The sequence below is a fragment of the Blastomyces gilchristii genome, assembly GCF_000003855.2.
Source record: "Blastomyces gilchristii SLH14081 genomic scaffold supercont1.19, whole genome shotgun sequence".
Lineage (NCBI taxonomy): Eukaryota > Fungi > Ascomycota > Eurotiomycetes > Onygenales > Ajellomycetaceae > Blastomyces > Blastomyces gilchristii.
In genome coordinates, this window is record NW_003101664.1 from 1,027,945 (window position 1) to 1,045,792 (window position 17,848).

General features: G+C 47.6%; 8 protein-coding genes across 8 annotated transcripts; 4 read left to right on the forward strand and 4 right to left on the reverse strand.

The window, feature by feature from the left end:
* Window positions 1-6: 6 nt before the first annotated feature.
* Window positions 7-2,765, reverse strand: BDBG_07594 (ribosome assembly protein Noc2). Its single transcript, XM_002622146.2, has one exon. It carries the CDS (start codon window positions 2,631-2,633, stop codon window positions 315-317), a length of 2,319 nt encoding a protein of 772 aa, XP_002622192.1. The 5' UTR covers window positions 2,634-2,765; the 3' UTR covers window positions 7-314.
* A 178-nt stretch (window positions 2,766-2,943) lies between these two features.
* On the forward strand, window positions 2,944-3,804 carry BDBG_07595 (vacuolar protein sorting-associated protein Vps28; the record flags this gene model as incomplete). The annotated part of the gene is made up of 3 exons (XM_002622147.1): window positions 2,944-3,033; window positions 3,091-3,327; window positions 3,412-3,804. The coding sequence occupies 3 exons, from the start codon at window positions 2,944-2,946 to the stop codon at window positions 3,802-3,804; spliced, it is 720 nt and encodes a 239-aa protein (XP_002622193.1).
* A 457-nt stretch (window positions 3,805-4,261) lies between these two features.
* Window positions 4,262-6,790, forward strand: BDBG_17633 (uncharacterized protein; the record flags this gene model as incomplete). Its single annotated transcript, XM_031725311.1, has 6 exons — window positions 4,262-4,295; window positions 4,368-4,622; window positions 4,687-5,396; window positions 5,525-5,625; window positions 5,768-5,940; window positions 6,101-6,790. The coding sequence occupies 5 exons, from the start codon at window positions 4,262-4,264 to the stop codon at window positions 5,874-5,876; spliced, it is 1,209 nt and encodes a 402-aa protein (XP_031580269.1). The 3' UTR covers window positions 5,877-5,940; window positions 6,101-6,790.
* On the reverse strand, window positions 5,650-9,001 carry BDBG_07598 (ATP-dependent RNA helicase ROK1). Its single transcript, XM_002622150.2, has one exon. The coding sequence runs from the start codon at window positions 8,900-8,902 to the stop codon at window positions 6,641-6,643; it is 2,262 nt and encodes a 753-aa protein (XP_002622196.1). The 5' UTR covers window positions 8,903-9,001; the 3' UTR covers window positions 5,650-6,640.
* A 114-nt stretch (window positions 9,002-9,115) lies between these two features.
* BDBG_07599 (mitochondrial F1F0-ATP synthase G subunit) lies at window positions 9,116-10,357 on the reverse strand. The gene is made up of 3 exons (XM_002622151.2): window positions 9,913-10,357; window positions 9,686-9,770; window positions 9,116-9,616 (listed from the first exon to the last, which is right to left on the reverse strand). The coding sequence occupies exons 1-3, from the start codon at window positions 10,172-10,174 to the stop codon at window positions 9,364-9,366; spliced, it is 600 nt and encodes a 199-aa protein (XP_002622197.1). The 5' UTR covers window positions 10,175-10,357; the 3' UTR covers window positions 9,116-9,363.
* Window positions 10,358-12,012: 1,655 nt separating this feature from the next.
* BDBG_07600 (uncharacterized protein) lies at window positions 12,013-13,323 on the forward strand (the record flags this gene model as incomplete). The annotated part of the gene is made up of 1 exon (XM_002622152.1): window positions 12,013-13,323. The coding sequence occupies one exon, from the start codon at window positions 12,013-12,015 to the stop codon at window positions 13,321-13,323; it is 1,311 nt and encodes a 436-aa protein (XP_002622198.1).
* A 522-nt stretch (window positions 13,324-13,845) lies between these two features.
* Window positions 13,846-15,117, forward strand: BDBG_07601 (L-iditol 2-dehydrogenase; the record flags this gene model as incomplete). The annotated part of the gene is made up of 2 exons (XM_002622153.1): window positions 13,846-14,012; window positions 14,130-15,117. 2 exons carry the CDS (start codon window positions 13,846-13,848, stop codon window positions 15,115-15,117), a joined length of 1,155 nt encoding a protein of 384 aa, XP_002622199.1.
* A 186-nt stretch (window positions 15,118-15,303) lies between these two features.
* Window positions 15,304-17,046, reverse strand: BDBG_07602 (beta-lactamase; the record flags this gene model as incomplete). Its single annotated transcript, XM_031723167.1, has 6 exons — window positions 15,304-15,447; window positions 15,564-16,067; window positions 16,143-16,223; window positions 16,288-16,439; window positions 16,585-16,809; window positions 16,950-17,046. 6 exons carry the CDS (start codon window positions 17,044-17,046, stop codon window positions 15,304-15,306), a joined length of 1,203 nt encoding a protein of 400 aa, XP_031580270.1.
* Window positions 17,047-17,848: the final 802 nt, after the last annotated feature.

Below are 17,848 nucleotides of genomic sequence, written 5' to 3' on the forward strand. Positions count from 1 at the left end.
ATTTACGGGGGGGGGGGGGGGGTTAAAGTCGAAGATGGAAGCGGAAATGGGTAGTAGTTTTTAAGGTTTTAGGGTTTTTGAGGAGATGTCGTTTATGTATAGTAAGGTTAGAGCGAGGGCATGATATCTCGTTTGGTGCATGTGCGAGTCAATGACGTTGGGAGAGAGATAGCCTTGTATAATTTTTATTAGGAAAAAACGCATTGAAGCCGCCATTTATTACATTCTCATGAAACGCCCCGTTTAACTTATAGAAATTGAAAACTGAATCAAGAGAGCACAAAATAGCATTCAACAAAGACCATCTGTCCCGCTTATTCTTCCTCCCCAGACGATCCAGCCAGATCTACATCTCCATCCTCGTCCTCGTCATCATCCTCCTCGCTGCCCGCACCATCAGCATCCTCCATATCCACGTCTCCCTTCGCCGCGCGTTTCTTCTGATCATCCCTCCGGCTCTGCTCAAGCAATTTAACCCTCTCATCCTTCTGCTTTCTCTGGGTCTTCACAAACGCGCCCAACGGCGTCGTTTCCCACTCTACATCCTTCAGGAACCCTTCGACCTCCGCGCGGTCCCGGGGTGCAAACGTGACCTTTGACCGCCGCTCTTCGATCCACCGACTATTAGCCTCCAGCTTCTGCACAACTAGCACGATCATCTGGTTAACTTTTGTATTCTTGTTCCCCGATGTGCGGGAGGATACTTCCTTTAACCAGCGCTTGAGCATGACGATTACTGGCAGCGAGAGTTCGGGGAAGGCGATGTTTTTGGCCCACAGGATGAAGAATTCCGAGAGCAGTTCTGCGACTTCGGCGCCCACGCCGTCTTGGTAGATGCGGGTTCGCAGGTAGGATTTCGGGGCGCGGATGCTCGTGGCGAAGTCGAGGGGGCGGACGGTGCTGGATTTTGGCGGTTTTCTCATTTCGGCGGAGTTGAGGACTTCCAGCAGGGCGGCTGCGAGGGGGATGTACGTTCCGGTTGCACGGGAGATACGGAGGAGGGATCGCGTAAGCTGGAAGCGTAGAGGGAAGTATTGTGCTGTGGGGATCAGGCGCATCGCTCCCAGGGTGATTTGAACGACGGGGTAGATAAGTGGTCGTAGAGGGGATGCTTTCCCCGCAGTGGCTTCCACAATGGCATCGCAGTGAGACGACAAAACTCTGGACCAAAAGTCCAATGAATGCACGTACTGCCAGTTATATACAGTTTTGTAGGAGTCTTTCGATGGATGTGTTATGCTGCTTCGTAGATGCATGGCCAGTTGTCTGATAAAACTGAAGCCGGTAGTATAGGAGACATCCTGGTCGATTCCCCAAATCTCGGCTGCAGAGTTCTTGATCAGGTTTACGCCGGGGAGAGTGTGGACGGTTGTATTTCGGCTGCCTTTAACTACCCCTTCGTATGTGGCCTTCAGAACTGCTGAGCGGATTCCAGCATCTCCAATCAACATTAAACGACGGACGATCAGAAAGGCGGTGATTCTGGTAGCTTCGGTGCTGGCGGAATCCGACCAAATGCCGACGACGGTTTTGAGGACGACTTTCAAGAGCTTCCTGAATGGGAGGAGATAGGGAAGCATTGGCTCAACAGATGCCAAGGTCAACTTCAATGCTGCTGCGTCGGACAGATTCATAAGAAGCTGATGGATGGAAGATGCGTGTGATTTGATTAAAGGGGTCAAGGTCTTGAACTTTTTCGAATCCATGGAAATTCTGATTTTCCCCCCCGCACTCTCCTTGGTCGGCAGATGGTGATTCAGAACCTTAGGGACGTATTCTAATGCCGTGAGAAGAACCTGGTGGTAAACATCCGCGTCTGAAATGGTGTATTTCCGGTCCTTAGAATCCGCTTCGTTCATGTACGCAGCTGACCTGAAAGCCAAGACTGCTTGTCGAGTTGCCCTCATGGAATGTTGCTCAATCATTGATTTCTGCCATTGCTTAACCATGGACAAATTAATGGTATTGCTCGTGTCGCCTTCTTGGACATCTTCGGGAGCTTTAGCCTTCTTCTTCTTTTTGGGGTGAGCCTCTTCTTTTTCACCTTCCTCGGCATCGCTAAGAGCATCAACCTCAGCGAGGTCCCCATGGTCTCCAAATTCGAGCAACTCGGCATCGTTTTCTTTAAGGTATTTGTAGAATTCAGGGTCTTTATCCTTCAGGGCCTCCAATTGTTCCATATGGGCATCCATGTCGCCAATGTCGCTACCCTCTGCCGCGGTGCTGCCCTCGTCGTTATCGCTCTGTGCAAATGATTTCTGGTCCGCTTCTTGTTCTTCTATTTCAGCAGTGCGCTTCCTTTTCCCAGTCTTCGGTGCAACTTCCTTTTTCTTAGAGGATTTGGGTTTTTTACTGGGAGCGGCATCTGGCAAGTCGAATCCACCGGCGAAGAAGTCATCGACGTTCATCTCAGCAAAGGAATTCTTCTCCCCCTCTGCTGTAGGTTTGCGACCATCGCCATTCTGCTGCGCCTTTTCATCCACTTTTTCAGCATCCTTTTGTTTATTCTGCTGTCTCTTTTCCTTCAGGCGGTGTCGTTGCTTAACCTTTGCAAATTCCTTGCGGCGCTCGATAGTATCCCGGAGGTGGTTCTTCTCGAACTTTTTGGTGGCCTTTTTCGCGGAGCCTGCCATGCTTGAATGAAATAGACAGGGTGACTGAGCTAATTGGCCGTATCAGTCACTGCGAATATTCGAATATTGCCAATATATACACTGTTGCCGATATATCCGCAGCACACTATCCTGTTGTTCGGTCTTGCGTCTTGTTTATCAGAAAATGATTTTTTTCCTCGGCGCAGAAATAACACGCACGGACCACACGCCCATCCTTAGCTAATCCAGCAGACTTTCCTCTTTGGGCCAGCTTCTGCGAGCGCGACCAACCGCCAACAATAATGTTAGATCAACCTTTGCATTCATAGATAGCTACAGACATTCCGCCATGTATCAGCAACGCCCGCTGTCTTATGCGCCTACGCCATACAGTTACACTCCAAATACGGCGTTGTCGGCATCTATTAATCTGGATGAGGTATGCGCCTGGACCAGACGTTGTTCTGATGTTCATTCTAACATGCACACCGAACAGGAAGTCAAACTATCCTCTACCTCCGCAGAGAGAGACCTCTACGAATCTCTAGCAGAGATCTACAGCATCATCCTGACGCTGGATGGGCTGGAGAAGGCCTACATTAAAGACGCAATCACGGAGTCTGAATATACCGAGACGTGCGCGCGGCTGTTGAAACAGTACAAGTCCAGCTTGAGTGATGAGACCGTTGCTAAGGAGTTTGTTGATCTAGATACCTTCAGGCAGACATGGGGTGTATGTCGTCTATTTTCCTGATTAATTATAGCCGCCATGTGTTCTCTTGCATGGACAGTTTAAAGGAAACTAACTCTTCTGTAGCTGGAATGCCCCAGGGCAACGGAGAGACTAAGAATCGGAGTTCCTGTCACCGTTGAGCAGGCATCGCACAGTGCCGCACCTGTACCCAGTGGCACCGGCACGAATACATCTGGCAGTCTGATTCTAGCGGCAACAGAAAATTTCATCACGTTTCTAGATGCTCTGAAACTGAACATGGTGTCCAAAGATGCTCTCCATCCACTGCTTTCTGAGATTATACAATCTGTGAATAGAGTAACCGACCAGGATTTCGAGAACAGAGGGAAGATTATACAGTGGCTCATTGCGCTTAACCAAATGAGAGCGACGGAAGAGCTGAGTGAAGATCAGGCAAGAGAACTTGCTTTTGAAATCGAACAGGCCTACCAGGGTTTTAAAGATACACTGAGTTGAAATGCCTTCAATTTGATACCACCCAGCGCCCATGTGTTGTTACGTTACTACAATACATATACGGAGGGCTTACGAACACCTCGTCATTTAACCGCAGAATCGATGGCCCTTCCTTTTTTCTTCTTTTTTTTCCCTGAATATATCCCCTACCGACGAATGATGTCCCACCGCTTGTTTATCGATAAGGTTTCGCCGCCCAACGCACGGACCACATTTTATTTTTGGTATCTTTTTTTCCTTCTGCACTATATATACGGCATATTTCTCTGCACTCCCACTGTATAAATACCGGGTTATTATTCTAGTTTATTCTTTAGCTGTTATGCTTTGTTTTGATTTATTTCTATATCCCCATTCTCTATTACCCTAGGTTGTCTCTGAACAGGAGTCGCACAACACAAGTCTGCCCAACAAGTCAAGGTCGGCAGATCGCCGCCCGGGCTTTCACTGATTTAAAATGACCATACCCGGCGATTCGAAGCCGCTTCATGGTAAATACCTTGATTTGGGTGTTCTATCTGCAGAAACTGGAACTAACTGCTCCGGGGTGCCCGCCTACATAGTCTTCGACCTCCCACAGCTTTACACGAAACCAACAGCAGCCGATATCCTGCGAGCTTTAGAGCAGCTTGCTGTCCGACCACGCAGCTTCAGCAACAACGATGGCGCCGCTCAACTAGTAATTCTCCAAACCGGTATTTCCCACTACCTCACATCCATCATCGCCAGCGCATTATCATGGATTGACTCCGATGAGCTCCGCGAAACCATCTGGGACGCCGCCAGCGCCCGCCTCTGTGAACGCTCGGGAAGAACTGGTAATTCTAGCTGCTCTGCCGTTTTTCATTAATCAGCATCGACTAACATTATTCTGGCAAACAGCCATGCCATCTATTTCCCGCGTCTTCACCATCCCTATGACCCAGCAAACAAATTTCCAACTAACTCTCCATGAACCCTCCCTCACCTCGGATAACCTAGGCATGAAAACATGGGTCTCGTCTTACCTACTCGCCAAACGCCTCCACACTCTCCTCATACCATCTTCCTCCCTTGTTCCATCGCGAGCCAAAAAGAACCGGCCCCTCCGTGCCCTCGAGCTAGGCGCCGGAACTGGATTGGTCGGACTCACCTTCGCGGCCCTTTGGGGCGCCGCCGCTTCCATCCACCTCACTGATCTGGACTCCATCTTGCCAAATTTAGCTCACAATGTCGAATTAAACGAAGACCTGCTCCTAGAGACGGGGGCGACCGTATCAACGGGTGTCCTGGATTGGTCTTTGGAGACTCATCCGCGCCCCGCGCCAACTGAGGACGAACGATGTGACGTTATCCTTGCTGCGGACCCCTTGTACTCCCCCGACCACCCGCGGTGGCTTGTGCAGACAATCCAGCGCTGGCTGTACCAGGATGCTGAGTCGAGGGTGGTGGTTGAGATGCCATTGAGAGATGCTTACTTGCCACAAGTAGAAGATTTTAGGCGGCGGATGGAGGCGGCGGGATTAATCGTTCTGATGGAGGGGGAAGAAATTGGGTTTGATGATTGGGAGGGGAGTGATGGGGAGGCGCTAGAGGTGCGGTGCTGGTGGGCTGTATGGGGATGGAGAGATGCAGCTTAAAGCTGGACAGGACTGCGCATGATGGCTAAGAGTTTATGATTAGAAGACATCTTTGGGAGAGCGCGGTTTGATTTATTAGATTAGCAAAATTAGATTTATAGAATTATAGAAAATATAGATTGGTTATACCCCTGAACCAATGTGTACTGTGTATGTGTGTGCGTGTGCACTGTCAGATCCCACTTTTTCAAAAACCATGCAAGTAATTTGCTGTATGATGTCATGTGTTAGATCGCTCGGAAATTTATATTTCACAGATATTAAATCAATCAATTAGATATAATATAACTATTTCGTATATATTGGCTTATCAAATAGATATTGTAACACCATAACTTCAATAGCTTCCACCGGATCAAATCATACGCAAAACACGCAGTTATGGTTATAGGCCTCCTCACAATAGCATCTATCCCAACCGTCATCGGCGTTTGCGAAGGAGTGAGCGAGTAGAAGAAAGCAAATAAGCGCAAATCAGACGAAAAGCGCCTGGAGAAATTTTACATCGATGTTTTCTGTGAGGCGAATTCCGAAGAGGCGAGGCAGTTACATGGTCGGAGGGTAGTATTAAGGGATAACAAGGTACGTAAGGAGGTCTGATCTAGGGTTACCTCTCAACGGGACCTAGAGAAAAACGAGCGCTATAAAACTAATAGAAAAAAAAAAAAAAAAATCAGGTCTACCTTGATTCTGCGGCGTCTGACTCGCGCTCCATCCCCAGCCACACAGCCGAAGCCTTCTATATCAGCTACCCAGACGAGGAGCGTGAACCAACCCTCGGCCTCGTCAGCACCGTCTCCGTCGACCCGCCGATGCTCAATTGGATCTATGTGGATAAAAATACATTTGAGCTGAGATATGGAAATCGGACGCAGAGTCGCGAGCACCTTGTCGGGCCCTGGGATTGGACGGAGGATCAGGTTGGGGTAACGGTGCAGGATATCGAGGGATTTGTAGCTGTGGAGGAAGAGGAGGGGGTTTGGGCAGTGTACTTTGATGCGAAGGGGGGATGAGTTGAAGTGGAGGGTTGGGGGAAAGAAGAAAGTTGTGGAGATTAGTTTGGAGAGGCGGTTGTTGAACCCGAAGGAAGAGAAGCAGGGAGAAGAAGGCTGAAGGTGTGAGAGTTTCGGTTCGATTTATAGGAGCTATGGAGTTTTTCAGTCCTAGGCGTCCGGTTATAGGCATATATGTAATATACATATATTCAAAATGCTTGCTTAGTCTTCGATTCCACCCCACGACCCGTTATCGCTTGCATTTCCTCCCTCGTCTGCCTGCCCTTCATACTTCCGCCGTTTGCTGGCCTTAGCTGCATCTCTCCGGTTATGTTCCTTTCGCCGCTCAAATCCACTCTTCGTACTGATCCGGGTTCTTCTCCGGTCCTTATCATCCTGCTCCCCCTTCTTCGTCATCGGCCGCCTGACCCGTACACCATGTTGCTTTAGATCCTTCTTGTCCTTCTTGGACAGATTAGGTAATGCATCTAGTAACCATTTCTGGATCCCTTTATCTTCAGAAACTCCCCGTAATTTCTCACTGGCAGCGATAACATTCGCGATATTTTTCACATAAGGGATGTCCTCTTTCGTGTAGAAAGTAACCGCTACTCCACCCTCACGTCCAGCTCGTCCTGTCCTGCCTACGCGATGGACATATGAGGCGCTAGAATTGGGAATGTCATAGTTCACAACGCCGTTGATCCCGCGGAAATCCACCCCGCGCGAGAGCAGATCGGTTGTGATGAGGATCCATATTTCGCCTTTGCGGAAGCCCGCCATGACGTCAGATCGTTGCGAGTCAGAGAGTTCAGAATGTAGAACGGCGATGCGTGAAGAACCGCCGGCTTCAGCAGGGATATCGTACTTCAATTCGGAGTGTAGTGCCACAGCTCTTGAAATGGTTTGCGTGAAGACCAAGAACGGAGGTCGTAGATGGGTGTCTGAGGTGGAACCTCCGCCCTTGGGATGTAGAAGTTGTCGTAGTCCCAGAAGCTTCCCTTGTTCAGTCGCCGCGTAGACAAGTTTGTGGGAGATGTTGGGGATGGCGGTATCTTTCAGTCCAACAACCAGGCGGACCAGAAACGATTCAGAGCGTAGTCCTAGTGATTGCTGGCGTTCGCCAATAGTGGACTTGGCAAGCTCTTCGATGCTAGACCCCATTGTCGCGGACCATAGCCCAACTCTAAGTTGGGCATTGGTGCACGCGCTCCATACATTTAGGGTTTGGTCACGGAACAGAGGGTCTAGGAGTACGTCGGCCTCATCAAGTACAACGCTTCGTACTGTTGGTAGAGTGGCGGTAGAGTGTTTTTTGTTACCGGAAAGAGAATTTGCAAGTAACAGGGGAGTTGAGACCAGAATATCGCTTTTTGTGATAGGGGCCTTTCCTCTAGGTCGCTTTATCTTTCTGGCTTCATCATCTCCGTCTTCGGAGCTCCCGCTTTCCTCACCCGAAGGAGCTTCTTCTTCCCCTTCCGTATCCTCCACAACTCGCATTCCCTTCCGCATGGCTGTGATTTTAACACCAGTGCCCACCATGAGCTTTCTGCCCTCGTTTACAATCTGAGAGACAAGCTCCTTTGTCGGAGCCAAGATGATTGCAAACAACTCCCTCGACTGGGATTTGTCTTGGTGGTGATGTCGCATTATTTTATTGATGAGCGGAATCATGAACGCTAGTGTTTTTCCACTGCCAGTAGGTGCAACGACCAATAGATCCGGTTCAAGCGCGGGTTGGACTGACTGGACCCCGTTCTCTTGGTTTCGCGCACTTGCGCTTTGACAATCCCCAAGTAACAATGGAAGTGCTCCGAGCTGGACCTCAGTAGGCACGCTGTATCCTTGGTTGACAATGTTTTCTGACAGCCGCCGAGAAATCTGATATCTTGTTCTCAACTGCTGGAATGATACCAGTGGTTGGGGATACATCCTCTGAGCCTTCCTCTGCTGTTTTCGGCTCAGAACAACGGGAGGTTGTTCGTCATTTTGCTTCTTTTTCCGCTTCTTCGACTTTTTTTCATTTTCCGCCACAGGGGGTGGTGTTCGAAGGTCTGTTACTTTGATCTTGTGCGCCGTTAAGATCGCTTTCCGTTCCTCCTCACTCAGTGGGGCTTCTTTTGTAGCAATTCCACCTGCAACATCTCCCTTCTGTTCATCATCCTCATTTTGCTTTCGCCTTGCTGTTTTCGCATCGCTGCTAGAGAATCCAAGAGCTGAAGGTCCAGAGCCAAAAAAGTCAAGAGTCACAGCCGTAGAATCTGCGGAGGCTTCATTCCCATCTAATCCTCTCTTTCGTTTCCTCCCTTTGGATTCACTCTGTTCGTCGTAAGCTTCTGCGGCGTCGAGTCCATGGCGACGAGAAAATAGCTGTGGGGATTCAGCTTCGCCGGCTGACGGTAAAAAGTTTGATATCGCCTGCTCTCTGGAAACGGGACCCGGTTTAAGTTTTGTCGACCGGGTGAGGAGCTTGAAGGCATCCATCTCTACTAATCTGATCACTGGTCACTGCCTAGATTTGCATTGCCCTGCTGTCATTGATTTCGCGCTGAGAATGAATTGTTCGCTGTTGATCGTTTTAAATTTCTTCGAGCATTGGACATAGTCACGTGATCAAAAAACTGTTCCCGGGATCAAGGTTTGCGACAGAGAAATGAAGGACTGCACTCCTAAACACGAGTTTACGAGAAATTGGGATTGCGAAGACAAAATATTTAAATGAGACAGCTATGTTCAATCAAAGGAAATCTAATTTTGAAGGATTTAATCTGACAACAAAATTACACGAAGGGACCCAAGCAGGCGACTCAGCGACCACAGACCAGCTTGGAATTCCATCGTCTATCATACAGCCGGAGGAGAATACGAGAATGGACAAACAAAAAGAGAGTTAGGAGAGAGATATGTTGCAGAGATTTTTAAACGAAAAAACGGGCCTAATTTATCTAATGCGCATGTGCAGTCTCCCCCCGATATCCTACAAGCTTGAATCGCCCGATAATCTCGCCGACGGAGAAAAAGCCAATTACTTCTGCAGTCGTGACACCGACAATGGCCAGTTGCTTTTTATCGACGTTCCGGAGGGAGAGGAGGAAAGATTCTGGGTTGAAAGACTTAGAAATCTGTGACATGAAGGTCTTTGGCTGGCGGAGAGATCTGAGGAGAGGCTGGTAGTATCCTGTGAAAGTGGCCACGCTTCTAAATTTGTACAAGTTAGGTTAGCAATAGATTTCCACATTTGGTAAAACGGATTCCAGCAAGGCTTACGGCGGGGACATATTCTGTCCTCTGAACACTATTTTCGACAGCTCCAAGCCAACTCTGGAGTAGTAAATTGTGGGAGGTATTAATGCTGGATCAAGTCGGTTTTGGTCAGCATTTTAGATGTTAAATCGAGGCAGAAATCTCAAGCAAAACATTAAAATATCTCCGTTGAGATCTTCAATGATAGTCCCAGAAATGGCGATCCTTGTAGCAAAGAATTGGGTTCTTACAGTCGACGAAAGCGATGAACCTTCCCGTTCGCCCACCTACTCTCCTGAGGGCTCCACCAAGCCCGGAGAGAGCATTGCTAATAGCAGGGCCAGCAGTGGCAGCAGCCTTGGAAATACCGGCAGATGCTTTTGACGCCGCAGAAGTGGCAGCGTCTTTGGATTTAGAAGCAGCCTCGGCCGTTGTTGAGGCAGATCTGAAGGCGGGTTTCCGGATCAGATATCGCGAATGCCGCAGAACGGCGCGGGATGTTGTGGCGGACATAGGGACCGTGGGGATGCGAGCAAGCCGTAGAAAAGAATGACAGACAACGGCGAGGGAGGCCCTGGAGAAGAGGATGGCTCTCAATGGCAGCGGGGTGGAGAGCGATAGCCGGCGTCGTTGACTGGGTCCGAGTTGGATAATTGTTTGAATTTTGGACTTCGGGAAGTTAAGGGAAAAAAAAGGAATGCTTGGTCATCAGTCACGTGATGGTGATGAGGCTCCTGTTGGGGGTCCCGCGGTTGGTCGGCCCTTCTACCAGCAGGCGCTGGTGGTGATTGAGCTCTTTTGCCCCAGTAGCCTACAGCTCCTTTGTTTATATTATCTCAGCAAGCTCAGACGCTTCTCCAGATATTCATTGCTGTTTTAACACTGGATTGATGATTATGTCATGAGCTAACCTCAAATAAGCAATAAGCTAATCTAAATAGTAAAATCAGGTCATGTGAGTAATAATATCTTACAAAGTATCTGAGAAGAAACAGTTTCTGATTATTAGTAACACAGAAATGATTTACTCAGTACTCTGAGTATGAAAGAGAATTTTAACTTAACTTCATAGATTCATTATTTCTGTATTATCTTAGAATCTTAGAATAATAATATTCTTGTAATATATCTGATTTTTATATTCATATCTCAAGTTCTTAGAATAGAAGTATCATTTTAAAGTTAATCAGTGTGTTTTTAAATACAGGAATTTTAATTCAATTTCTTATATAAAAAAAAACTCTTAGAAATTCTGAGATTAAAAAATATAATTATTTTCAAGAGTATATATCTATCTTAAATATAGATTTTTTTGAAATATTAAAGAAATATTTCTATTCTTCTTCTCTTTAGCTATAAGCTAAGGTGATTTTTAAATCTTAAAGATATGTGAGTATATAGTAATAGAAAGTCAAAGTTGAAGAATCTGAAAAATCCTTATAAATCTCAGGAGTCTTCATTGAAGATGGAACTGTTTCTTCTCAGATCCTCTGGTGAGGATTGCTCTGAGCACATGACTTGTATCAAAAGTAGATTAGTGTCATACTGGATTAGTTAATAATAATGCTGCAACCCGTTCAAACCGAGCCAGAGGGTCTGAGCCCGCTGAGATAATGTTTATATGGGAACCTACTCCTCCTTTTCGAGCTGACTTCGTTTCCCTTTAATATTATATTATGTATATATATTCCTTTTCAGCCACGATGATCTTCTTAATGGATCAGAGAACAGACTCTAGCTGTTGGGTCTCATGGCTGAGTAGTGACAGTGAGCTTCTTCATCTGCAGAGTCAGTCTCTGAAGGTTGACTATCTGTACCTGTCAATATCAGAGGACGTCGCAGCACAACCTTGCATGACATTAACTTGAATGTCTTTCAAATTCCGGGTTGTTCCTTTACTGAACCATAGACCAAGTTTACGGCCTGGCTTGGTGACGGGTACTATACAATGGGTATAAGTCCCAACGAGCTCACCTTTGTTGTGGAGTCGTATTGAGAGAACGCACAGGGAAGGACTTTGAAGAAGCATGAATACCTCAAATTTGAAAGCTTCATTATCATTCAACCCATCCTACAATTCCCGAATGCCTCAACGGATATTATTTAACTATTAAACGTCTAGAGATTCTTTCAAACCTATTTGCCAAAGTCAGCTTTCAATACCCCTTACGTTCCCTCTGGAATATTCTTTCAGATTCGTTCTTTCACTACGATCTCGCCAGCCATGGAATTTTGCCATGGATTCACAATGGAACAAGGTGGGTTTTCTTTCTTGTCTATCGCGTTACTTCCTATAAGTGCGTCTATAGCAGAACCCATAGGACGGGAAATTACACTATCGGAAATCGATAATGGTTCAAATGTCCCAAGTAATATTCGACAAGCCATATCCCCTGCCGCAGAAGCGGTCGTGGAAGTTGACTGCACTGCAACGGCTACTTAGCCGTTTCTACCAGAAGCGCAGAGATTCACGCCATGAACACACAGGCCTCCTCTCCAGAGGCAGAGATAGATTCCCTGGCGCAGTAGACACTTCACATCACTTCCTTTATAAACGCCACAAACTTGAATCACCACCGGGCTCGGCTCCATTAAACCTACACCCGAGAAGCCATGACCGCGATCGAAGGAGACAAAACGAAAATTCTAGTTCAAGTCTATTTGTTGAACCGTCTAGAGGGCTATGCCCTTCAACCCTATGCATTGCACTCACCGATGCCACGGATATTTCACGAAGTACAGGATTACGAAGAACAAACAGCGTTCGAAACCTGAGAGTTTTAGTGCATGAAGCAGCTATTGCCGCAAAGGCCGACATTAAGGCTACTTGTAATACGAGTACAGTGTCTGTCCCCGAAATGCCGACGAAATTCTTAATAGATTTTCTCGAGGGTAGGGCTGCAATCGAAAACTTGGACCATTTCAATGCTTTTCTCATTGTCAGCACTACGGCCCAAGGAGATCGTGTCCTCTACGCATCGGAGGGCCTATGGTCAGGTGAAGATTTCGAAAATGAAGAACACTTCTTGCATCACAAACGCGCGCTGGACCAAACGAACGATATTATCACCGAGATCGCCGACGATGGGAGCGAGCGGATGCATCTTATGCTATTCGGAGGACTCCCATCTACAGGAGGGCGCACCGGCCTTGTTCTCGCATCACTCATCGACGTAACCAATTTTCTCGACGCCCTCACTTATAGTGATCTCGAAATTGACGTCCTTATACGGCATATCAATTCCACGAGTCCCCAGGATGTAGGCCCAGAAAACAAACCGGAAAATCCATCAGAGACCTCGGACGTCATGCGGCAGCTGGTAAATCATGTCGCTAAAAGTATCCTGGCGCTTTACAAAGATTACTTCATCCTCTCCCAGTCTGCGAATGCGCCGGGGTTTTATGAGATTTCCCATGTTTCGCCTAACCTCTACGTCGATGGGGAATATGTGACTGGCCACCTGAGTCATACTCCGCAAGACGTGATAAGTCGAATTAGCCTAATGATGGGGCAAGGCAAACGCTTTTTTCTCGAAGTTAAATGGGGCAGTCATGGGAGAGAAAAGCGACTGTATTGTATCCCTATGTTGAGTATGGGTCGCCGGCGCTGGCTCTGCATGCTGGTCGATCTAATCCATCCTATTCTGTGGCAAGAAGAATAGACGAAATGTCCAGCACGGCTCCTGGACACATCGATAAATTTCAGTCTCATAGAGAGAAAGTCCCAAATGTAGATGAACCGGGCACAGCGTTGTTCCCCTGAATGTGCATGGGCTAAACATGGCACGACGTCACCGCGATAAGCTTCGTGCCGAGAAGAACCTTGAACCAGCAAACTTTAGCCTTGTTGTTCTTCACCATCAATGATTACACAGCTTCCTCTTGCAATTTCGATTCAAAAATGCCCATGTCATTTATCCCGACTTTCTCCACTTCTTTCACTTTACTATTTCCCTGATTTTGTGGGTCAAATTGCGAGTGCGTCACAATATTATACCTCCATTCGCTGCCCCTCATCGCACCCCACACCTCTGCATTTTGTCTAGCTATGTGTTTATCAAACCTAGATGAAACACCAACAACACTCCTATAAATTCCTACTCACATGATTGCTGCAAAGAACCAAGAGAGAGAAGGAAAGAAGAACCATCTTCCACTTATTGCTTAATGCCACATTGTTAAACATGCCCAACTTCACCGCGCCTTCCAAGCCAAATATAGGAGTTTATACCAACCCAAACCATGATCTCTGGGTGGCAGAAGCCCAACCATCTGTTGAGGATGTGGCCTCTGGAAAGAGCCTGAAGCCTGGCGAAGTCACAATTGAGGTCCGAAGCACAGGTATTTGTGGGTATGTGAGAGTACCATCCGCAAGCGCTTATATGCAATCAGCATATGGACAACTGTCAAACGCCATCCCCCCCTTCACTATGACAAAATTTAACTAACCATAAACATTCCCTCTCAGCTCCGACGTCCATTTCTGGCATGCCGGCTGCATAGGACCCATGGTCGTAACGGACAACCATATCCTCGGCCACGAGTCCGCCGGCACAATCCTTGCCGTCAGCCCTGAGGTCACCTCCCTAAAGCCCGGCGACCGCGTCGCCATCGAGCCTAATATCATCTGCAACGAGTGCGAACCATGCCTTACAGGTCGTTACAACGGCTGCGAACATGTGCGCTTCCTATCCACACCACCCGTCGACGGACTGCTTCGCCGCTATGTCAACCACCCGGCCATCTGGTGCCATAAGATTGGGGATATGGACTTCGAAGACGGTGCACTACTGGAGCCGCTTAGTGTGGCGCTCGCGGCGGTTGAGCGGGCTGGTTTGCGGCTGGGCGATGCTGTGGCTGTGGCCGGGGCAGGACCGATTGGTCTTGTTACGCTACTCTGTGTGCGGGCGGCGGGGGCTACTCCTATTGTCATCACGGACATTGATGAGGGACGGTTGAGATTTGCGAAACACCTGGTGCCGGATGTGCGGACGTATCGGGTGCGGTTAGGTGATTCGCCTGAGACGACGGCAGCTGGAATCATAAACGAAATGAATGATGGGGTGGAATGTGAAGCTGATACGCTACGGCCGTCACTTGTGATTGAGTGTACGGGCGTTGAGAGCAGTGTTGCTGCGGCAATTTGGAGTGTGAAGTTTGGTGGTAAAGTGTTTGTGGTTGGCGTTGGGAAGAATGAGATGACGATTCCGTTCATGCGGGTCAGCACTTTTGAAATTGACCTGCAATATCAATATCGGTATTGCAACACGTGGCCCCGGGCTATACGGCTGGTGCGCAATGGAGTGATCGACTTGAAGAAGCTAGTTACCCATCGTTTTACTCTGGAGGATGCTGTAAAGGCATTTCAAACAGCTGCGGATCCGAAAACGGGGGCTATCAAGGTGCAAATAATGAGCTCTGAAGAGGATGTTAAGGCTGCGAATATTGGCGCATAAGGGGCTCTGCTTATTTCGAATGGCTACAGCGTGATATCCTTTCGGGGCATTGCACTATCATTCAATACAGTCCAGATATAAACCTGAAGGGAACCCATGAGTATGTACAGGAGTTCGCCAACAATCATGCATCCAGTGGGCAACTAGTTAGCCTGCAGCAAGAAACCATGCGGTTCAATAATATCCCTAATTCCCTTGGCTAAGCTCCCCTCTAAGGTTCTTATACACAACCTCTTCAATTTTATCCGCAACCTCGACCGCAAGCGGATCAACAGGAGGGAGGTAATGGAAAAACAACCCAGCGCAAATGCCAGAATTCCGATCAAGCCACTAGATTTACACCCAACATATATCAGCAAACGAAAGCCCCATGTATGTACGAAGCAGAATAATGATAACGTCAAGAATATAAAAGAGAGATAGTGAAGGAAAGGATCCCAACATACCCAAAACATATTAGTAAGTCCACCACCACCAACGCAATTCGCCGGCCTCATACCAGGCACATCGTCAAGGTTAATGCAGACAGTAAGGCCCATGGTCACCACTTTCCCCGTGGTCAGACTCCTATTCAACCTCTGGCCGCCGGGGGTATTAAATAAGTCGTTTATGAGCTTCTTATCCTCTAGCTGCGGCTTGAAGATCTGCTCCACGCTTTCGGGTTTCAGCACGCTCCCACCGCCGGCAAGCAGCGTTGCTAGCAGCGTGGTGTACTCGCGCGTTGTGGAGTAGAGGCCCGTACCCCCTAGACAGTCGGTTGCGGGAATGGGGTATATGGGAACCGGCATAGGGGTGAATTTTCCCTCGGCATTACGGGAGCTGATTTCGACTCGACGGGCGGCGAAATTGGGGATGTTTTCGGGGCGGAAAGTTGTGGATTTTAATCCCAGCTTGTCGTGGATGTTTTCTTTCATGAACTCTTCGAGGGTTTGTTTGGATACCACTTCCACCTATTAAAAAGGGGGGGCGTGTTAGACAGGGAATATCACCCCGGAAATCTCAGTCCGCTGGGGGGGGGGGCTAACCGCTCGACCAGCCCAGTCAACACCAGGGCCATATGCCCAGTTTTCCCCTGGCTCGAAAAGGAGTGGTTGTCGGTATTGCTCCTAGTACGCTAGTTAGTAAACTGTTTATCACATTTTCCTCAGGCAGGATAGCTGCGTTGTATACATAAGAACCATCCATCTTGGTAGTATCCCGCCTCTGGTAGGCATTCCACTTCTGCAAATTCTCACGGGTAAGATGATAAGCAAACCCACTTGAATGCGTAAGGAGCCTCCTTAAAGTGAGCTTCTTCGACGCTTTCCGAACAATCGGTTTCCCTAAACAAAAAACCAAATACCTAAGTAAGTAAAACAATTGCACGAGTTAACCCTGTGCCTCACATCCCTTCTTACTCTTGTAAAATAATAATAATAATAATAATAATAATAATAAAATCCAAAGACATTTAATTTATTATCTTACCATCCTCCTCAAATCCCTCCAGAATCTCCAGCTCCGCCAACTCTGGTACAACTTTCCCCACATCGTCGTCCAGGGTTATCAGCCCTCGCTCCACCGCCACCATCACAGCAACCGCTGTGAACACTTTGGTCATTGACGCGGTGTAGAAGGGGGTATCTTCCGTCACGGCCTCGCCGGACCCGTCTACCTTGGTATTGCCATGGCTGGATGAGTAGAGGACCTTTCCTGTAATTGGGAGTTGTGCGTAGAATGTGGTTAGTAGAGATGGTAAACACATACATAGGAGAACAATGGAGATGGGCTTGTTTTTTTTTTTTTTTTTTTTTTTTTTTCTCCTTTTTTTAATAAGTAAGTTAACCACTTACCAGCCTGATCAACAGCCCTGAAAGTGACGGCGGGGAATGGTGTCGTCGTCGACTTTGAGGCGTATTCTTCAAATATCTTGTTGATTTCTGTCGACATGCTTTTTGGTTATTTTTTTATTTTTATTTTTATTTTTATTTTTTTTCTCTCTGGTTTTCGTAGATTTGTCTAGGTTTCCCACAGCCTGGTTATGGGAGGGGAGGGTATAACTATATAAACAAACACCTCCACCGTTGGAGAGATATCTCCCCGCCTTCAAGAGCAGTCAGCTATCCCCGACTACTAGTTAACTAGTGCTATCGGTAGCTCCATTCTCCCCGCCTTCGAGGCCAGTGTGAACCCCGCTATTATTGCATCTTCTCGCAGGAACTGAGCTGAGTGAGTGTGCATGTCATGTAGATGATGGGTTCGATAGGTTCAACAAATCGTCCAGACCACCCCAATTGTCACCCGTATCTCGCTGCGTAGAGCTCGTATCTAGGAGTTTGCTCCGCAGGGCCTCCTGTCGCTGATTTGCCTGAGTACAGTTACCGCTCGAGTTGACGGACCCGCGGATCATAGGAAGCTCTTTAAGTTAGACCGTCAGTTGGAACAGTCCATTGATGAGGAAAACAAATCTAGAGCAATAAAAAATACAAAATAAGGGAGGGCGTAGGTAGGGAATCCTGATATCCTGAAATCATTGAATGGTATACCTAAAAGAGCTTTTTCAATTCAACCTAATAAAAACAGACGCACCCGACCAGCCAAATGTTGTCCCTTTGTTAGTTCCCCTTTCTTTTCCTTTTTGTGCACGCCTACCCAAAATTAAAACACCAAATTCAAAGAAAATCAACGAGCTATCCCACCGAACGGGGATAGGAAGAGTCATGGTCATGAAGTAGTATGCCCGTCTCAGAAG

Coding starts and splice junctions, on each gene's coding strand:
- BDBG_07594 (XM_002622146.2), bottom strand. CDS start 2,633: ATGGCAGGCTCCGCGAAAAAGGCCACCAAAAAGTTCGAGAAGAACCAC.
- BDBG_07598 (XM_002622150.2), bottom strand. CDS start 8,902: ATGGATGCCTTCAAGCTCCTCACCCGGTCGACAAAACTTAAACCGGGT.
- BDBG_07599 (XM_002622151.2), bottom strand. CDS start 10,174: ATGTCCGCCACAACATCCCGCGCCGTTCTGCGGCATTCGCGATATCTG. Junction 9,771..9,912: donor GTTCATCGCTTTCGTCGACT/GTAAGAACCCAA, acceptor GACTTGATCCAG/CATTAATACCTCCCACAATT. Junction 9,617..9,685: donor GGACAGAATATGTCCCCGCC/GTAAGCCTTGCT, acceptor GTACAAATTTAG/AAGCGTGGCCACTTTCACAG.